At 40.8% G+C, this 14,762-nt stretch overlaps 1 protein-coding gene across 1 annotated transcript in view; it reads right to left on the bottom strand.

The window, feature by feature from the left end:
* smpd3 (sphingomyelin phosphodiesterase 3) overlaps window positions 1–14,762 on the bottom strand; it is a 37,630-nt gene that overhangs the window by 18,258 nt on the left and 4,610 nt on the right. Inside the window, exons 4-5 of the mRNA XM_042496693.1 lie at window positions 3,256–3,331; window positions 223–378 (exon numbers count right to left, since the gene is read on the bottom strand). Coding sequence (XP_042352627.1) covers window positions 223–378; window positions 3,256–3,331 — 232 coding nt within the window. The remainder of the gene's footprint in view (window positions 1–222; window positions 379–3,255; window positions 3,332–14,762) is intronic.

Consider the following 14,762-nt stretch of genomic DNA (forward strand, 5'->3'; position numbering starts at 1 on the left):
GGGCGATCCGGATTGAATAACCTCACTTTGGGGGAGCTGTCATGTGTCCATCTTTATATAGAGTCTATGCTCAGGATCCAAAGGAGCACAGTATTGAGAGTGAAGTTGTTTGTTTGAGCAGTTCTCAAGAGGCATGTGTTTAACGGGCACTGTACTAGTACTTTTAAACATCATAGATAAGTATTCAATGCTGTTTGATCCACTGCCCTGACAATGTCATACCTGAGGAGCAGTTATCAAAGTTGAGGTCTCCCAGGATGACATCGAAGGCCACCAGGTCCTCCTTCTCTCCTTCAACTGGTTGGGACGAGGATTGGCGGAACTCAGCGCCCCACTGGAGCAACAGGTCCAGCTGCTCACAACGTACAGAGGCATCTCCTGGCATATAATGCAGTGTTGGGTGGGGGGAAACGACAAATGAGCACAACTGTTTCCTCTAAAGTCACCAAAACATGTATGAATGAAAGTGATGTACAAAGAGGAGGTCTTGGTGTTACCTAAAACTTTCAGTATGTGTACTATGGTAAGTAACATATAATATACCCTAACACTGACACCTTTGGATATGATACAATATGTATGATAGAGTATAGAATTAAGCACAATTACATGAAAGGGTTTGCTTTAACATCATTTGAGCACGACATTGACACGGTCAGGACCGAAGTGCTTGCATGGCATTAATATGTGGCCTCTCCCGCGTTTAAGGGCCTTGCCTTTCCATTATTGCTTTCTTAACACACCTACATCGCCTTTGATTAAAAATAGTGATGGCTAGTGTGGTGGGTGCAATAGAAATAAAGCTGCTAATGTTTTGAACATCCATCACCATCTTCTTGGAATGTTATCACCAGAGGAGAAGTCACAGAACATCACTCAGTGGAAACGTAGTCATCTTGCACTTGTGTTTCATCGACATTTTGAAAATTATAAGTTTTGTGTAAATCTGTAATGGAAAACGACACACTGTTGGGAAAGAATGAATAACTGTGGTACAGTGATCAGTATTCATTTTCTGATGCAGGAATAAAAAAACCTGAGCTGTAAGAACTAAAAGTTAAGTTTGACAATATGCCACCTGTCATCCTTTGACTGCACACAGTCTATATGGACAAAACGATGTACTGTCATATGTTCTGGGGACAAACTGTCCTTACCTGATGTCCCTTATTTACTGAGCTGTTAAGCTCCTCTGTTACGTTACTAATATTAGTGACATTGTATCAAGTCATGTGTGCTGCTATTTTGCTTTGGCAGTGTTTTCTCTGTCCAGCACTGCCAAAAAATCTGGTAAATTGGACCTGAAGAGAGAAGTGATTGGAGGGGGGCGGTAGGCAAGAGCATGTGAGAGAAATAACAGCCGCATAGTGGAGAGTGTGAGAAACAAAGAGGTGTCAAGATATCGGTGGGTGAGTAGGTGGCTTTGGCTTTGATTACTCTCAGCACCAACTCAACTATCAAATGCAATGTTTTTTATTTTGTGTGTTACTGGACCACTTAGCCGAAGCTGGGGGCTGTGGGGGTGATTGCTGTACGTTTGCCTGTATGTGTGTGTGTGTGTGCATGCTTCTTTCAGCTTGGCTCTGTGTGTGAAAACTTTTGTGTGAGGGAAACTTGCCTGGAAAACCTGGATGATGCTTATTTAGAGCTCAGTAAAGATTTTTTTTCTCTTTATAACTGTAACTACCAAAGTGAAAGCATGATTGTTGAGTCCAGCTCCTGACTGTGCAGGTGAAATATAGAATAATAGACAATAATAATAAACAGCTTCTCTAAATGCAGAGAAACAGTGCAGCCTTCTTTGGTGTGACTCTGGAGGATGCTCCCTGTGTATCAGTTGCTCTCAGCATCGTAACACTTTTTAAATGTTGCATTCATTTCAATTTTTAATTTATAATTTATTTTCTGAAATTGCAACTTAAATGGCCAACAACATGGAAAATACTACAGTATGGCCAAGAATGAACCTCATTGTTTAGTCTTTACCATTTTTACTGTGTGAATGACTGTACAAGTCGACCAGTACTATTTTTTTGGTGTGTCCCAGGTTAAGGACTGAAAAAGGACTCAAAAATGGGCAATTGTGCTGCCCCTCGATCCACATATATGTTGTATAGGAAAGAGAGAGAAAAAGAGAAAAAGAAAAAGAGAGGGAGAGGGAGGAAGAGAGGGGTAGAGAAAGTATCAGATCATTGAGATTTCTTGATGTGTAACAGCTCCAAAAAATCTATATCTGTCATTGGGACACATATGTCCCCCTCCATGATCAGAGGGCTGTAACACGAAGCCAGATCAGTGGCTCAGCACGGTATGTTGAGTCCAAAGCCAGAGTTTTCAGTCCTACAAAGGTGCCTCTCTTTTAATCTTAAAATAGCTCGGCCCAGACTTCCTCCTGTAGGGCAGGGGAAGAGTCAAAACTGAGTACTAAGGATACTCTCTTGCCTGGTTGTTGTTCTTTGTATATTTATATGATGACTGAAGATTGATGGCACCCTATCAGGTGATTTGGCCCGCGGGCCAGAAGTTGAATATCACTGCTATATGGTCTCGTTTTCTGCTGTGTTGTCGCGTTGTTGGTAGAAGCCTCATTGCTTTTGTGTTAATATTCAAAAGTGTAAACCACAGTTTGATTAGTATTGTGGCTGCTGCTGCTGCTGCTGCTGATGCGACTGGCAGCACAGTCAGTCAGCATCAGCACACTCCTGACACACTGCACTCACAAATCCAAATAAGACAGTCAGTCCCAGTGTATTCAGTCGGTCACACTGCAGCATGCATCATGCCTTCAAGCAGCAAAGATTACTAATATATGACTTCTTCCTCTCAGAAAAAGAATCAGGTCTCTGTGAACAACCCCCCCACCCCCCACCCCCACACCTCCATGTTTGATGTATCTTTAGAAACAGCCCTGGCACTGCTATTTTTAGGCCTGAGAGAAGCGTAGCAGGAGCCCAGAATAGCAGGCAACGGGGAGTAGACATGTCTTTGTTAAAAAATGAGGGAGGCATCGACCAAAGGCTATAAATAGGGCTCTGACGCTGTAAACAGCTTGAGCTAGTCGCCATGGGAACAGCAGGAGGAGGTTTTGATGTGCCCATTTATCTACAAACACACACGTACATACAGGCCTGTGTGTAGAGCTGGATGGTTTTACTGGACACACACACACACACACACACACACACACACACACACACACACACACACACACATCCACTCTATGTACAGAGAGGTTGAAAGAACATGTAACGGTACCTTCTATGGCGTGGAGGTGGGTACACGTGATATATCCCACAACCCTTTGCTCCTGATGGGAGGTGCCCACATGGACCTGCAGGGGCACAGAGACAAATATGACATGATGTTACATCAAAGCCCGCTGAATACATGTGTTTGTAAAGCATACAGGTAACAACAACACCAATTACATCCAGTTTTGGTCAGGGAGGCATACGCCGTTTCAACTTTTAAGGGTAGACCTAAGAACTTCCTCTTTGATAAAGCTTATAATTAGGGCTGGCTCAGGTTGCGGACCAACCCATAGTTAGGCTGACATAGGTTTAACCTGCCGGGGGATTTCCTATGATACACTGAGCTCCTTTTCCTTCTCTAAATGCCACCATCGGAAAATCATGCATGTCTGTTTACTGCATTGCCGTTTGCAAGCTTAGCTTAGCCTCAGTAGTTTAGCTTAGCCTTACATCTGTGATAGCCATGTGGTACTCTCACTACCTGGGGCTTGTGATTACAGATCCTGGGTACGTTGAACTGCACTACGCTAATCTCATTGCCTCTCGGAAGCATTCCCTTGTTTCCCCTGTTTCCTAGTTTTCCCCGATCCTGGCCGTAACCTTGGCTGTGCCTGACTGTGGTGATAGCTGTGCTGATGCTGTGACCCTGCCTTTGGTTGTGCTCGTGCTCTGGCTGTACTGATACTGTGCCCCCCGCTCGCCCTGATCGTGGTCTGGTCCTGGTTGCGCCGATGCTGTGATCTTGCCCAGATGTCAGCTGTTGCACTGAGTGGACTGACCTTGTGGGAGCCATTTGCACACAAGACTCTGATGCAAATTCAAAAAATGCACTGCAGGAACTGAACGATGCATCAGCAGCAACATAAACAAGCAACCAGATGGAATCTTCATAGTAGCTGCTGATTCTAATAAATTCAACCTTAAACTCCAAAGATGTAGCAGGATCAAGGATAATTGTAATTTAATTTTTTAAACTTTGTTTAAAGAATGACCAATAAATTTACCTTCTACCTTGTAATCGTCCAACCACTCAAAGCACTTTTAAGCTACATGTCACATTTACACACTTGTGGCTGAGGTTACCGAACATGGTGCCTCCTGCTACTCTTTAACCACTCACACATACGCACACACTGATGGCACAGCATCTGGAGCAATTTGAGGTTCAGCATCTTGCCCAGGGATACTTAAAAATGTTGAGTGGAGGAGCCAGGGATTGAACCAACAACCTTCCAATTAGAGAATGACCCACTCTACCACTGAGCCACAGACACCTGTATGATGTTTCAACATTGTAATAGCTACATAATAATATGTTATCTCATAAACAGCAATGGGAAGTAACTAAGTGCATTTACTCAGACACTGTACTTAAGTACAATTTTCAGATACTTGTACTTCATTTTCTGATTCTTTAAACTTTTACTGCACTACATCAGGGAAAAATAACATACTTTTTAATTTACTGAATTCATTTGATACCTTTAGCTTCAGATTATTAATAGAAAATATAATCAAGAATTGATATAGAATTTTTCATCGTGGATGGTAAATGGACCTGCATTTTATAGCAGTTTTCTTGTCATTTCATCATTCAAAGCACTTTCACACTAATTGTCACATTCACCCATTCATTCATACAATGACCAAGGCTAGCGTATAGGGTGCCACCTGCTAATGAGTTTTTTTATATTCGCATACACTCATACTCCAATGGGACAGCCACTGTGAGCTATTTGGGGTTCAGTATCTTGCCCAAGGATACTTCAGCATGCAGAACGGAGGAGCTGGGGATAGAATCATCAACCTTCCAAATAGAGGATGATCCATTCCACCTCCTGAGCCCAAATTGCCCTGTTAGCATGCTGAGGTTTGCAGCTTGCTAACTTACTTAGCTTAGACATGTTAGCAGGTCTAAGTGCAGCCTTACAGAGCTGCTAGCATGGCCGGTTATGACATGTGACTAACATATTCTTGTTGTAAACTACAGCCTAACATGATTTTAGCAATGGTAATAGAAACAACAACAAGACTTTTATCACACAGATATACTCTGAATTGCTGGTAGGCCCATATTATCATGTCAACAGAAAATAAGGTAAAGTATAGCTGCTGTGCAGCTTGAATTTTGAGGAGCAAGAGAAAGGAAAACAAAGGGTCCATCAGCGCAACATCCCAGAACAGAAATTATTAAACTTTAAAAAAAGGTCTTTGAAATAATGTGTCTAACAGTACCATGGCATGGTAGGCATAAGTATTTACCAAGGGATTAAATGTACAACCTCCTACATGGCAGTATTGTGATTGAGCTTCCTGAGCAGTGTAGCTCCACCACAGGCGACTTCACATTATGATACAGCAAACCACCAGGGAACAGCACAGCAGCTCACAGGCAAACTTCAAATCAATGTCAAATATTCAGTTACCAAGGCAAAGTTCAGTGCATTTACATACTTCATCTAGACAACAAAGAAAACAGCTGGAATGTCTTTAAAAAGAGTGAGCGAGAAAATGCTACTTAAAGATACTCTTTTTTATTGACTGCTAAAGGCTATGTGATGGCAGAATTCAAATTTGCTATAAAAATTCACTTCGACACAATCACACTTCATCTGCTCTGACAGCAAAATATTGTCTCTTTTTCATGAACATTGCACCACGGGATCAGTTTTTGATCATTCAAAAATCTGTGTGATGCATTTATGTAGGACAGTGTGTAGATGCTGTGAAGTGAATGTGGTGTGAATTGACCAAAAACTGTTGGAGGTTTAATTGATTTTACAGTTTTTGATCAAAACAGAGTGATGAGCTTCATATTTTGCATTACATTGGAAGGTGTCTTTACAACTGGGTCTATAGTTTAGTGAAGCAAAGCCATAGGCCAAATAGGTGATTTGTTATGGATTTTCAAAGTTTTGAACATTAAACAGTTGTTGTAGCACCGTCATCAGGACAATTTGCCCCTAATTGCTGTTGAGGAAGTTTACCATGGGACTGGACCTATGTGCCAAGATTGGTATGTTTTCATGCATGGAAAGTTAGATTTCTTCGGAAGAAGGAGAAAAAGGAGGGAGGAGGAAAGAGGGAAGCGTATTCCAACTTGAAAATAACGTGAATTACTATTTGAAATACCCCCCTCCCTATATCATTTGCAGTGTTGATATTGTAAACTACATTGTGAAGGCATGGTCCTTCCATGGTCCCAGGAGCAGGGCACTTTTAAAAAAAAATCAAAATGAAGAAAATGATAGCTATTGATCTAAGCAAAATGGAGGAACAACCCTTCTACACCTCAATCATCTGCAACAACTGACACATAGTATCATTGCCTGTTTCTTTAAATAATTCTCTACTGAAAGACTTTAAAGATTATGTATTTGTTTACACCTTTACTTAAAAGTCCAGTGAAAGAAACAAGAACACTGAAGAAAGTATAGATGAAAAGTTCCATTCGTTTGGGGTTTACATTCTCAAATGTCTAATTGCACAATTGAAATGATGTGCAGGAGCTCTGACTCAGCCATACACACAGCTGAATATTTGACTTTTTCAACATGCCCTTGGACGTAAGCTTTATACATTTTTCAGTACTTCTTCCTGACCTCAATCTCTCCGTTGCCTGAACTGCAGAGTGCAAGCAAAGCTGCAAGAAACTGAACATCACACAAGATTTCATCAGACACCTTCAGCATCAGTGCTGAGAAGTCCTTCAGCAACACAGAAACAGATGGGGAGGACAACAGAGGCTGGCAGCTCTCAAGTGCTGGTAGGTGGATGCAGCCTAAGGAGGAGGGAGAGGAGGAGGAATAAAGGGTTGCAAAGAAAGAGAGATGGTAACTGTGGGGTGGTCAGTTTGAAGTGGGAAGGTGTTTGGATGGAGCAGATCTAACAAGACACAATACATCCTGTTAGAGGCCAGCTTTAGGAGACAGTGTTGGACAGGAGGACAATGTAAGGTAAACTGTTCTATGTATAGCTCCATCCTCACACTCAAAGAGGGATTTTTCTGAAGCCATATAATCAGTAACAAGCCACATGACCATTTTTACATACATGTATGAAAGGCTATTACCATTTACAGCACAATAGTGATTTAACATGCTGTTTATCCAGTTACTGAAAGCTTTTACATTTGCTGCTCTAGAAGCTTATGATTTGGGGTGTTTTTTGCGCGAATAATACTCTGACTAACTTTTGCATGTCAGTTGTTTGATTTATTTTTGATACAGGAACAGCTGGCTTTTTTGAGTGGACTTGGCATGTTCTCCCAGTTTCTGTAACAGTTTGCACCCAAACTGCATGCGGGTGAACTAATGACTTTAAAATTAATATCTGTTAATGTTTGAATGGTTGTCAGTATATACAGCTTTGTCAGTATACTGTCAGCGTAAAAGCCACCTTTTGGGTCCACAGGATATACCCCTGGATGGCATCAGCTGAGAACATGGTTGGACAGAACTGGTTGCAGTGTTATTATACGCTGCTGGATGCCAGAGGGCAGCTGTCATGGCAGCATGATACGTGGATGGGCAGCATCACTTGAGAATGCAGCCAGACAGAACCTGTGATGGTGCCCATGCTATGCAGCAGGACAACATCAGATTGAAACGCTGCTGGTAACAACATAATATAAGGAGCAAGGTCCCTATAGGGTAGGTGGGAAGGGCAGTTAATGGGTTCAACAAACCCCGAACTTTTATGCAGGAGTCTGAATGTGATATTTCTTTTCTCCACCTTATCATGACCATCTGTGCTAGCATGTGCGTGTGTTGATATCCCGCTGTTGGTTGCCATGTGCTGTTGCCTAAACATAAGCATCTCCAGCCATCCAGCTGTCCACTGGGGTATAATAACACCAAAGTTCTGTCCGGCCACAGTCTCACCGGATGACCAGTTGCGTATCCTGCGCATGTGGAAGGTGGCTTTTGACATCAGAATGTTACGCCAAAAGCACTATCAAAGGGGTGACTTTGGTCTGAGAATCGGCTGTCATTGCTTTATCCAGGTCTTTTAGATGCTCACTAGTCCTTAACTTCGCTGTTACCTCCACTGACTTTAGCAGTGACTTAAAAACATGCTCATTGTGTGACACTCATTCTGTGAATAGAAAAAATCTGTAGTCATCTCTCTGGGGAACTAGCTCTGGTGTTAAAGCAGCCCACCGAGGAGAGGACTTTGATTTAGCGAAATGGAAAATGATTGCCAATAATGGGATGGCTGTTCTGGCTTGGTAACTGTGCAGAACTCCAAAGGAAAAATCCTAAAAGCCTCAGTAAAGCATTAGCCTCATTAGCTTGACTTTATTTGCAAACTCAAAGCTCACATTGTAGACTGAAAGAGAGTAAGTACACCATACAGAGAAAGGCCATACACAACCCCCCCCAAACATTTGGCCAACAATTACATTTCTCTTAAAATGGGTGGGCTGGAAGAGCAGAACTGACTCGTTTTGTTAAATCCATTAGATGACTCTGTTTCCTTACACAGTAAATACCACAGCTGTAGTGGTCCATATGTAAAGGACTGGTTTGACATTTTGGGAAATACCAAAACGTCGAACCAAGGTCAAACTCTGCTTTTCTGCAGAATTGGACTGAGAGCACTGTCAGGTTTGTCTGTTAGATATGAAGCTGCAGCCGTGGAGGTGGTTAACAATGTCCCAGTCCATCATTGATAGCAGGAGTCTTCCCACTTAGCCTACTTTAACCCTTTAAAACCTGGATTGGCAGCGCTTTTATAATGCTGCATTCAGACACCTTATTTAAACCTTTAAAACATGAGCAAATTAGTTTGATTTCTTTAAAAAAAAATGGGAAAAAAGGCAATGGGCAACTTTGTAAGACATTTTCCACAAATTATAAGAAATTAGTTGAAAATCAATATTTAATATTTTTTAAAGCATTTTTAAGCTTTTTTTTTCGAGGCCATTTCCTCATTTATTTTTTTGTTTATTTACTTTTCCCCCTTTTGTTTGTTTCCAAATTTTTTTTTAAATTTTCTGTTAATTTTCTTGTACTTTTTACTTTTTTCTTGGTAATTTATGGATTATTTCTTCCAAAATTGCCTGTAGCCTTCTTCCCATGTTTTTGAAAGAAATCAAGCCAATTTGCCCTGGTTTCAAAGGGTCAGTCTGTTCAAATTGTAAAAGTAATATAAAAACATTTTTGTCTCTATTCAATGACTGTTTAAATTATATAGTTTTTAATGTGTCAGTTTGGGTAAATCTCATCTTCTCTTTATTTTCCCTCATCTCTCCAACTCTGTGCTCATTCTTCTGTTTCTGCTGCTGCTCCTCTCCCTCCTCCTCCCCTCTGCTCCACTCTTTATCAGCATGCCGCGCTCTGTATTAATATTTCAGGGGCTTATCTATGCTTCAATAGGTGTGTTTGCACCCTGAAACTGACAAGAGGCCTGAGGGGATTCTAATGTGTGTGTACCCACTCATGCACACAAGAGCCAGTGGACATTCAATGTGTTTAGACTTTCTGTGGTCTGTGCAGAGGATGGAGTTTAGATGAAGCCCATGCTAATTGGAGTTGTGACAGAGGAATGCCTTGACCAGAACATTATGCTGACATGAGTTTGAGGTACCCCCAAAATCTGAGCAAATTGGTTTGATTTTGTCTTCAACTTTTCAGCTTCATAAGAAATTACCAAAATATAGCAAAAATGAGTAAAAACTAATGATAAAATAGCCTGAACATTTCAATTAAAGCAACAACAACATCAACAAAAACAAAACAAGGTGAAAAAAGTTTGGAAAGAAAGTGCCAAAAGAAAAAAAACATATATAATTGTAATAATTATCAGTTAAAAACTATAGTTTTATGGATATTTTCCCATTTCAAAAAAACTTTGACTAATTTTTAACTAGTTTTCAGGTCATTTTCTTGTCACCTTTTCCCTTTATATTTTGAAATTTGCTGGGTGTCTCTTGCTAAATTGCGCATTGCCTGTATTTGACAGAACTAAAAGCAATTTGCAAGGTTGCAAAGGTTTAAATGCTTGTGAAAGGTGATTGAATGCTGCACAAGAAAACTGATTATGATCCAGGTTTTAAAGGGTTAAACTTCTAAAGACTTAATCTCATTACAAGAAGCTGAACTGAGCTGTGAGGCTATTTCACAGCCAAGGCCAACAGAACTAAGCTGAGCCATAAAACCTCCATGGCTGCTTGAACTAATTGCCTTAACTTTTGCATCAGACGGAGGGTGAGAAGAGATTTCACCACACATTATTTCCATGAGTTTGATCGCTTCACTTGAAAATCAAGCAGCCAAACAGTTGTGATGACGGACGGGAGACAGAAAGCCACATGGTGACAGAGGAGTCGCGGTTTTGTTTGTCAGCAAACAGAACCACAGACACTGCTATATTTCACTCCTCTCAATGCGAGCTCGGCAGAAGTGTTATCTTTAGAGAATGTGGTGAAGTCAAAGAGCGTTCTGGTGCTGTAAATCCTACGCACTGCGAAAGATTTCACATCCTGCCTGTAGCTGACCATGAAAGTGGCAGTTGTTGCTTGATTCCAAGAATGTTCAAGTCCAGTGAATATCTCAGTTGTTCCTAAAAGTTGGATCCATTTCATTGCTTCCATACATTTATAGGGCTGTTCATAAGTCCACTTCCAAGCTGGTCAGAGTGGACTTAATCAAGTGGAGAAAATGTCAAATCACAAGTCAATTGAGACAAGTTCAAGTCAAGATCAAGTCAAGATCAAGTCAAGATCAAGTCATTCAAGACATGTCCTAGACAAGTCTCAAGACAATCGAGACAACTTTAAGTCATGTCTCAGACTATTTGAGACCACTGGATAAGTATTTAATCAATCAAGACAGGTTCAAGTCTAAGTTGTAATTGAAACATCCATGTCAAGTCTTAAGTCTAACAAGAAAGTTCAAGCCAAGACTCAAGTCATTTGAGACTAGCTCAACCCAAGTTACAGGTGAGTCAAGACAAGTTCAAGTCGAAAGTTTAAATTGAGACATAAACATTTCAAGTCTGCAGTCAAACAAGAAATTTCAAACCAGATCTTGAGTCTGTTGAGACGACTTCAAGTCACACCTTGGGTTGAGGCATGGCCTTGTCAAGTCTCAAGTCAATCAAGACCAGGTAATCCAAGACTCAAGTCATTTGAGACAAGCTCAGCCCAAATTACATGTGAGTCCAGACAAGTTCAAATTAACTTTTAAGTCAATTGAGACCAAGTCCAAAGACAGTTGAGTCCCATTCAAGACCATAATAGGCAATATCTTCTCAATAGTGTTTATTAGTCTGGTGCTTTACCAGTACTCTTCTCTTTCAATTTTTTTTTACTAAATAATTGATTTTTGAAAAAAAAATTAAAAGGAATGAATTCAGAGCTAGATTATAATTTATTTCTATTTCATGCTGTCCCTAGAGCACTAGCAGTCATGTTTAAAACAGCCAGTTGTCACTATTGCCATATTTTAAGATGCATTGTAAGGACAAAGACATATTCATGGGCAGCCCATTCTCATGCTTAAGTTGTCGCATACCACCTTGACAGTGCTTTCAGCGAGCAATCCTGACATCAAAAGCCAGCTTTCACATCCTTATGGTATGCTCCTGGACGGAAACAGCTAAGAACATGGCCGGACAAAATGGGTTGCAGTGTTATTTTACACCACAGCTGGTGACAGCTGACGTGGCAGCCTGATACACCAAAGGCCAGCATCAGGTTGACACTGCCAGTAAGAATGTAATATAAGGAGCGTGAGAGAAACTTTAGGGAGGGTTGGAGGGGTGCTGGATGGGTCTAACAAATCCCTGAACTTTAATGTAGGATTCCATTTTTTTTTTTAAATTTTTTCTCTACACCTTACCATGTGCCTCCTTCCCCTAATCCTAACCATCTGTGCCAGCATGTGACTGTGTTGATGTCCTGGCATTGGTTTTCATGTGCTGTTGTTGCCTAAACATAACCATATGCAGTGTAATCCCGCCATGTGCTTGTGTTGACATCACTGTACCAAAGCCCAGAACAGTAACAGCAGATGCAAAAGAATACCTAGAAGGTAATTTATAGATGTGGAAGTTCACTGCAAAGCCGCAACATGTGATGTTGATGGGGGGGCTGGATTTGAATTTGTCCCTGTTTTGAAATGTAATCTGCACTAATGCATACAAACTTTGTATTTACACACAAGGAAATACACACACACACACACACACACTGCGACTATGCACTTAAATAATTATAAGAGGGGATAAATGTTGAGAGTGAAAGGCTTTAATTATAGAGCCGGCGCTGGCTCTGTCTCTTTAGGGAAACATTTTTTAATTAATATTCTATCTCTGCCTCTTTCCCTCTCTCTCTTTCTACTGCATCACTTCCCCACAAGGGAGAACTGGGATTTATGGTGCTGACCTGCTGATGCTCTCCAGGTAAATACTTTCATGGGGATTTTATGAGACTGTGTGCCCACAGAGGAAGGTTTGCTATGACTACAGTCATATAAAAAGAACAGCATTTCTATTTGTTATAATTGCAATAGGTTAGTCTGGGAACCATAGCATGGGGGAGCTGGAGGCAGGTTATTGACACCATGGCATTGCTGCTAAACAATTAAATTCATTGTAATAATAAACTTGTTGTGTGCTCGATACTTTAACACAAAGTAACCCAAAATTAAACAAGCTTTAGGCCCTGATGTCCTTGTGCTGTACAACTATTGATGAACCTCCATTACAACTAACTTTGATGACATCTACTGTATGTTATTAGATGTATTTATGGTTTTATTGGTTGTTTATTGTTATGGCGCGTATCGGTTTTGTTGACTGCTGTTGCAGACCAAATTGTCCCTCAGGGACAGTAAAGGCTTTCTTTCTTTCTGTTTTTCCCAAACTGCGTGCACTTCAAAATATCAGATATACAGCAGTCATGAAACTGGCTATAACTTTCAAAGGAAAATGTTGCACGTTATAACCAGTCTCTCAGCTTTATTTTTTTCATCATGTCATGCTTGGTTTATTTTACCATACTGCTTCTTCTTTTATCAGTTGGGATTGGCATAACTGTTCAGTGTATTCACATTATGGCTCCTGATCCTTGATGCTCTTTTTTGTTGTGCAGAAAGTTTGATGATGTGTTAAGATTAAACAGAAGAAGTGAGTGGTAATGATTAACAGTGAAAGCTACAATTGCTGAACAAAGAGAATAAAAAAACCTACAGCAGAAGATTATAGTACCACCCCCAGTGTTTGGACTGACAGGTGAAGTCTGGGAAAGAGCAATAGCACCACAGTAATGAGTGCACACAACACTGAATCAAAAAAAGAAGAATTATAAGGATCATGAGTTTAACAATGACTCCTGACTGTGCATCCTTGTTTGTGTTTGATATGAAAGAATGAAGACAGTATCTGGTAGCGGTGAAGACAAATGCAGCATCAGGTACATCAAACAAAGTGCATCTAATGAGATGTATCCCAGCTGGCGGCTGATTGAACTGGACTGCTGAGAAGTAATGAGCGAGAATCACCAAAGGGGAAGCGAGAGTTCACAACAAGATGCTGCCTTGGAAGGCTGCCAAGACGAGTGGAGGATGGAGAGGGGTAAGGACTGAACAGCAGGCACATCAGAGGCTGCAGCTGGCTGCGAGACGGAGCTTACCATGAACGGCTGGGAAAAACCACCACTGGTGCCCTGATGACAACAACAACAAGAGCAGAATATACAGTAGGCCTGGGCAGTAATCATGGTATACCAGTATACCAGGGTATTAAGAAATCCCGAAGGTATGTTTTTCAAACTGTCATAAATACAGGCACACCTCTTTCTATTAATCCCTTGAAACCTGAGCAAATTTGTTTGATGTCTCTTAAAAACATGGAGAGAAGCCAATAAGCAGCTCAACAACACATGGCCCAAAAATTGGCAAGAAAGATTAGACAAAAAACTGTATATATTTTTTTCTGTAACATAGTTTTAAATATATAATTATAATGATTATATATAAAGAATAAAGAATATTTTCTCTGGTTTGGATGATTGTCTAATACCCCCTCCCTTTTTAAAGCAAATTTTACTAAGTTAGTCACTGTCTTTTTCCCCTATGGTTATGAAAGAAATCACACCAGTTTGCTCAGGTTTCATAGCTTGCAAGAGGCATCTGAATGTAGCACAAGAAAACTGATGTCAAACCAGGTTTTAAAGGGTTAAACTCATTGTATGTAATGCCAACACATTCTCATCCCGGCTCTTCCCAATAGTGCCGCTCTGTCAGTGACCTCCCGTGTCTACTTATTATGTTTAAGGTATCCTTCTACGTCAGCCGTTTAAGCTCCGTGATGCCCTCATTGTGATGTCAACAAATGCTTATGGTGGGATGAAGCAGCATGGTCCTAATGTTTACACAACAGCGCAGACTATCACAAATGTTTGGAAGTCACGGATAGTTAGGTTTAAGCAAAAGAGGCACATGGTAAGGTGTAGAAATAAACCCCACACATATCCACACAGGAACTTCAGCAAGAAAGTCAATT

The sequence above is a fragment of the Plectropomus leopardus genome, chromosome 11 (genome assembly GCF_008729295.1).
Source record: "Plectropomus leopardus isolate mb chromosome 11, YSFRI_Pleo_2.0, whole genome shotgun sequence".
Lineage (NCBI taxonomy): Eukaryota > Metazoa > Chordata > Actinopteri > Perciformes > Serranidae > Plectropomus > Plectropomus leopardus.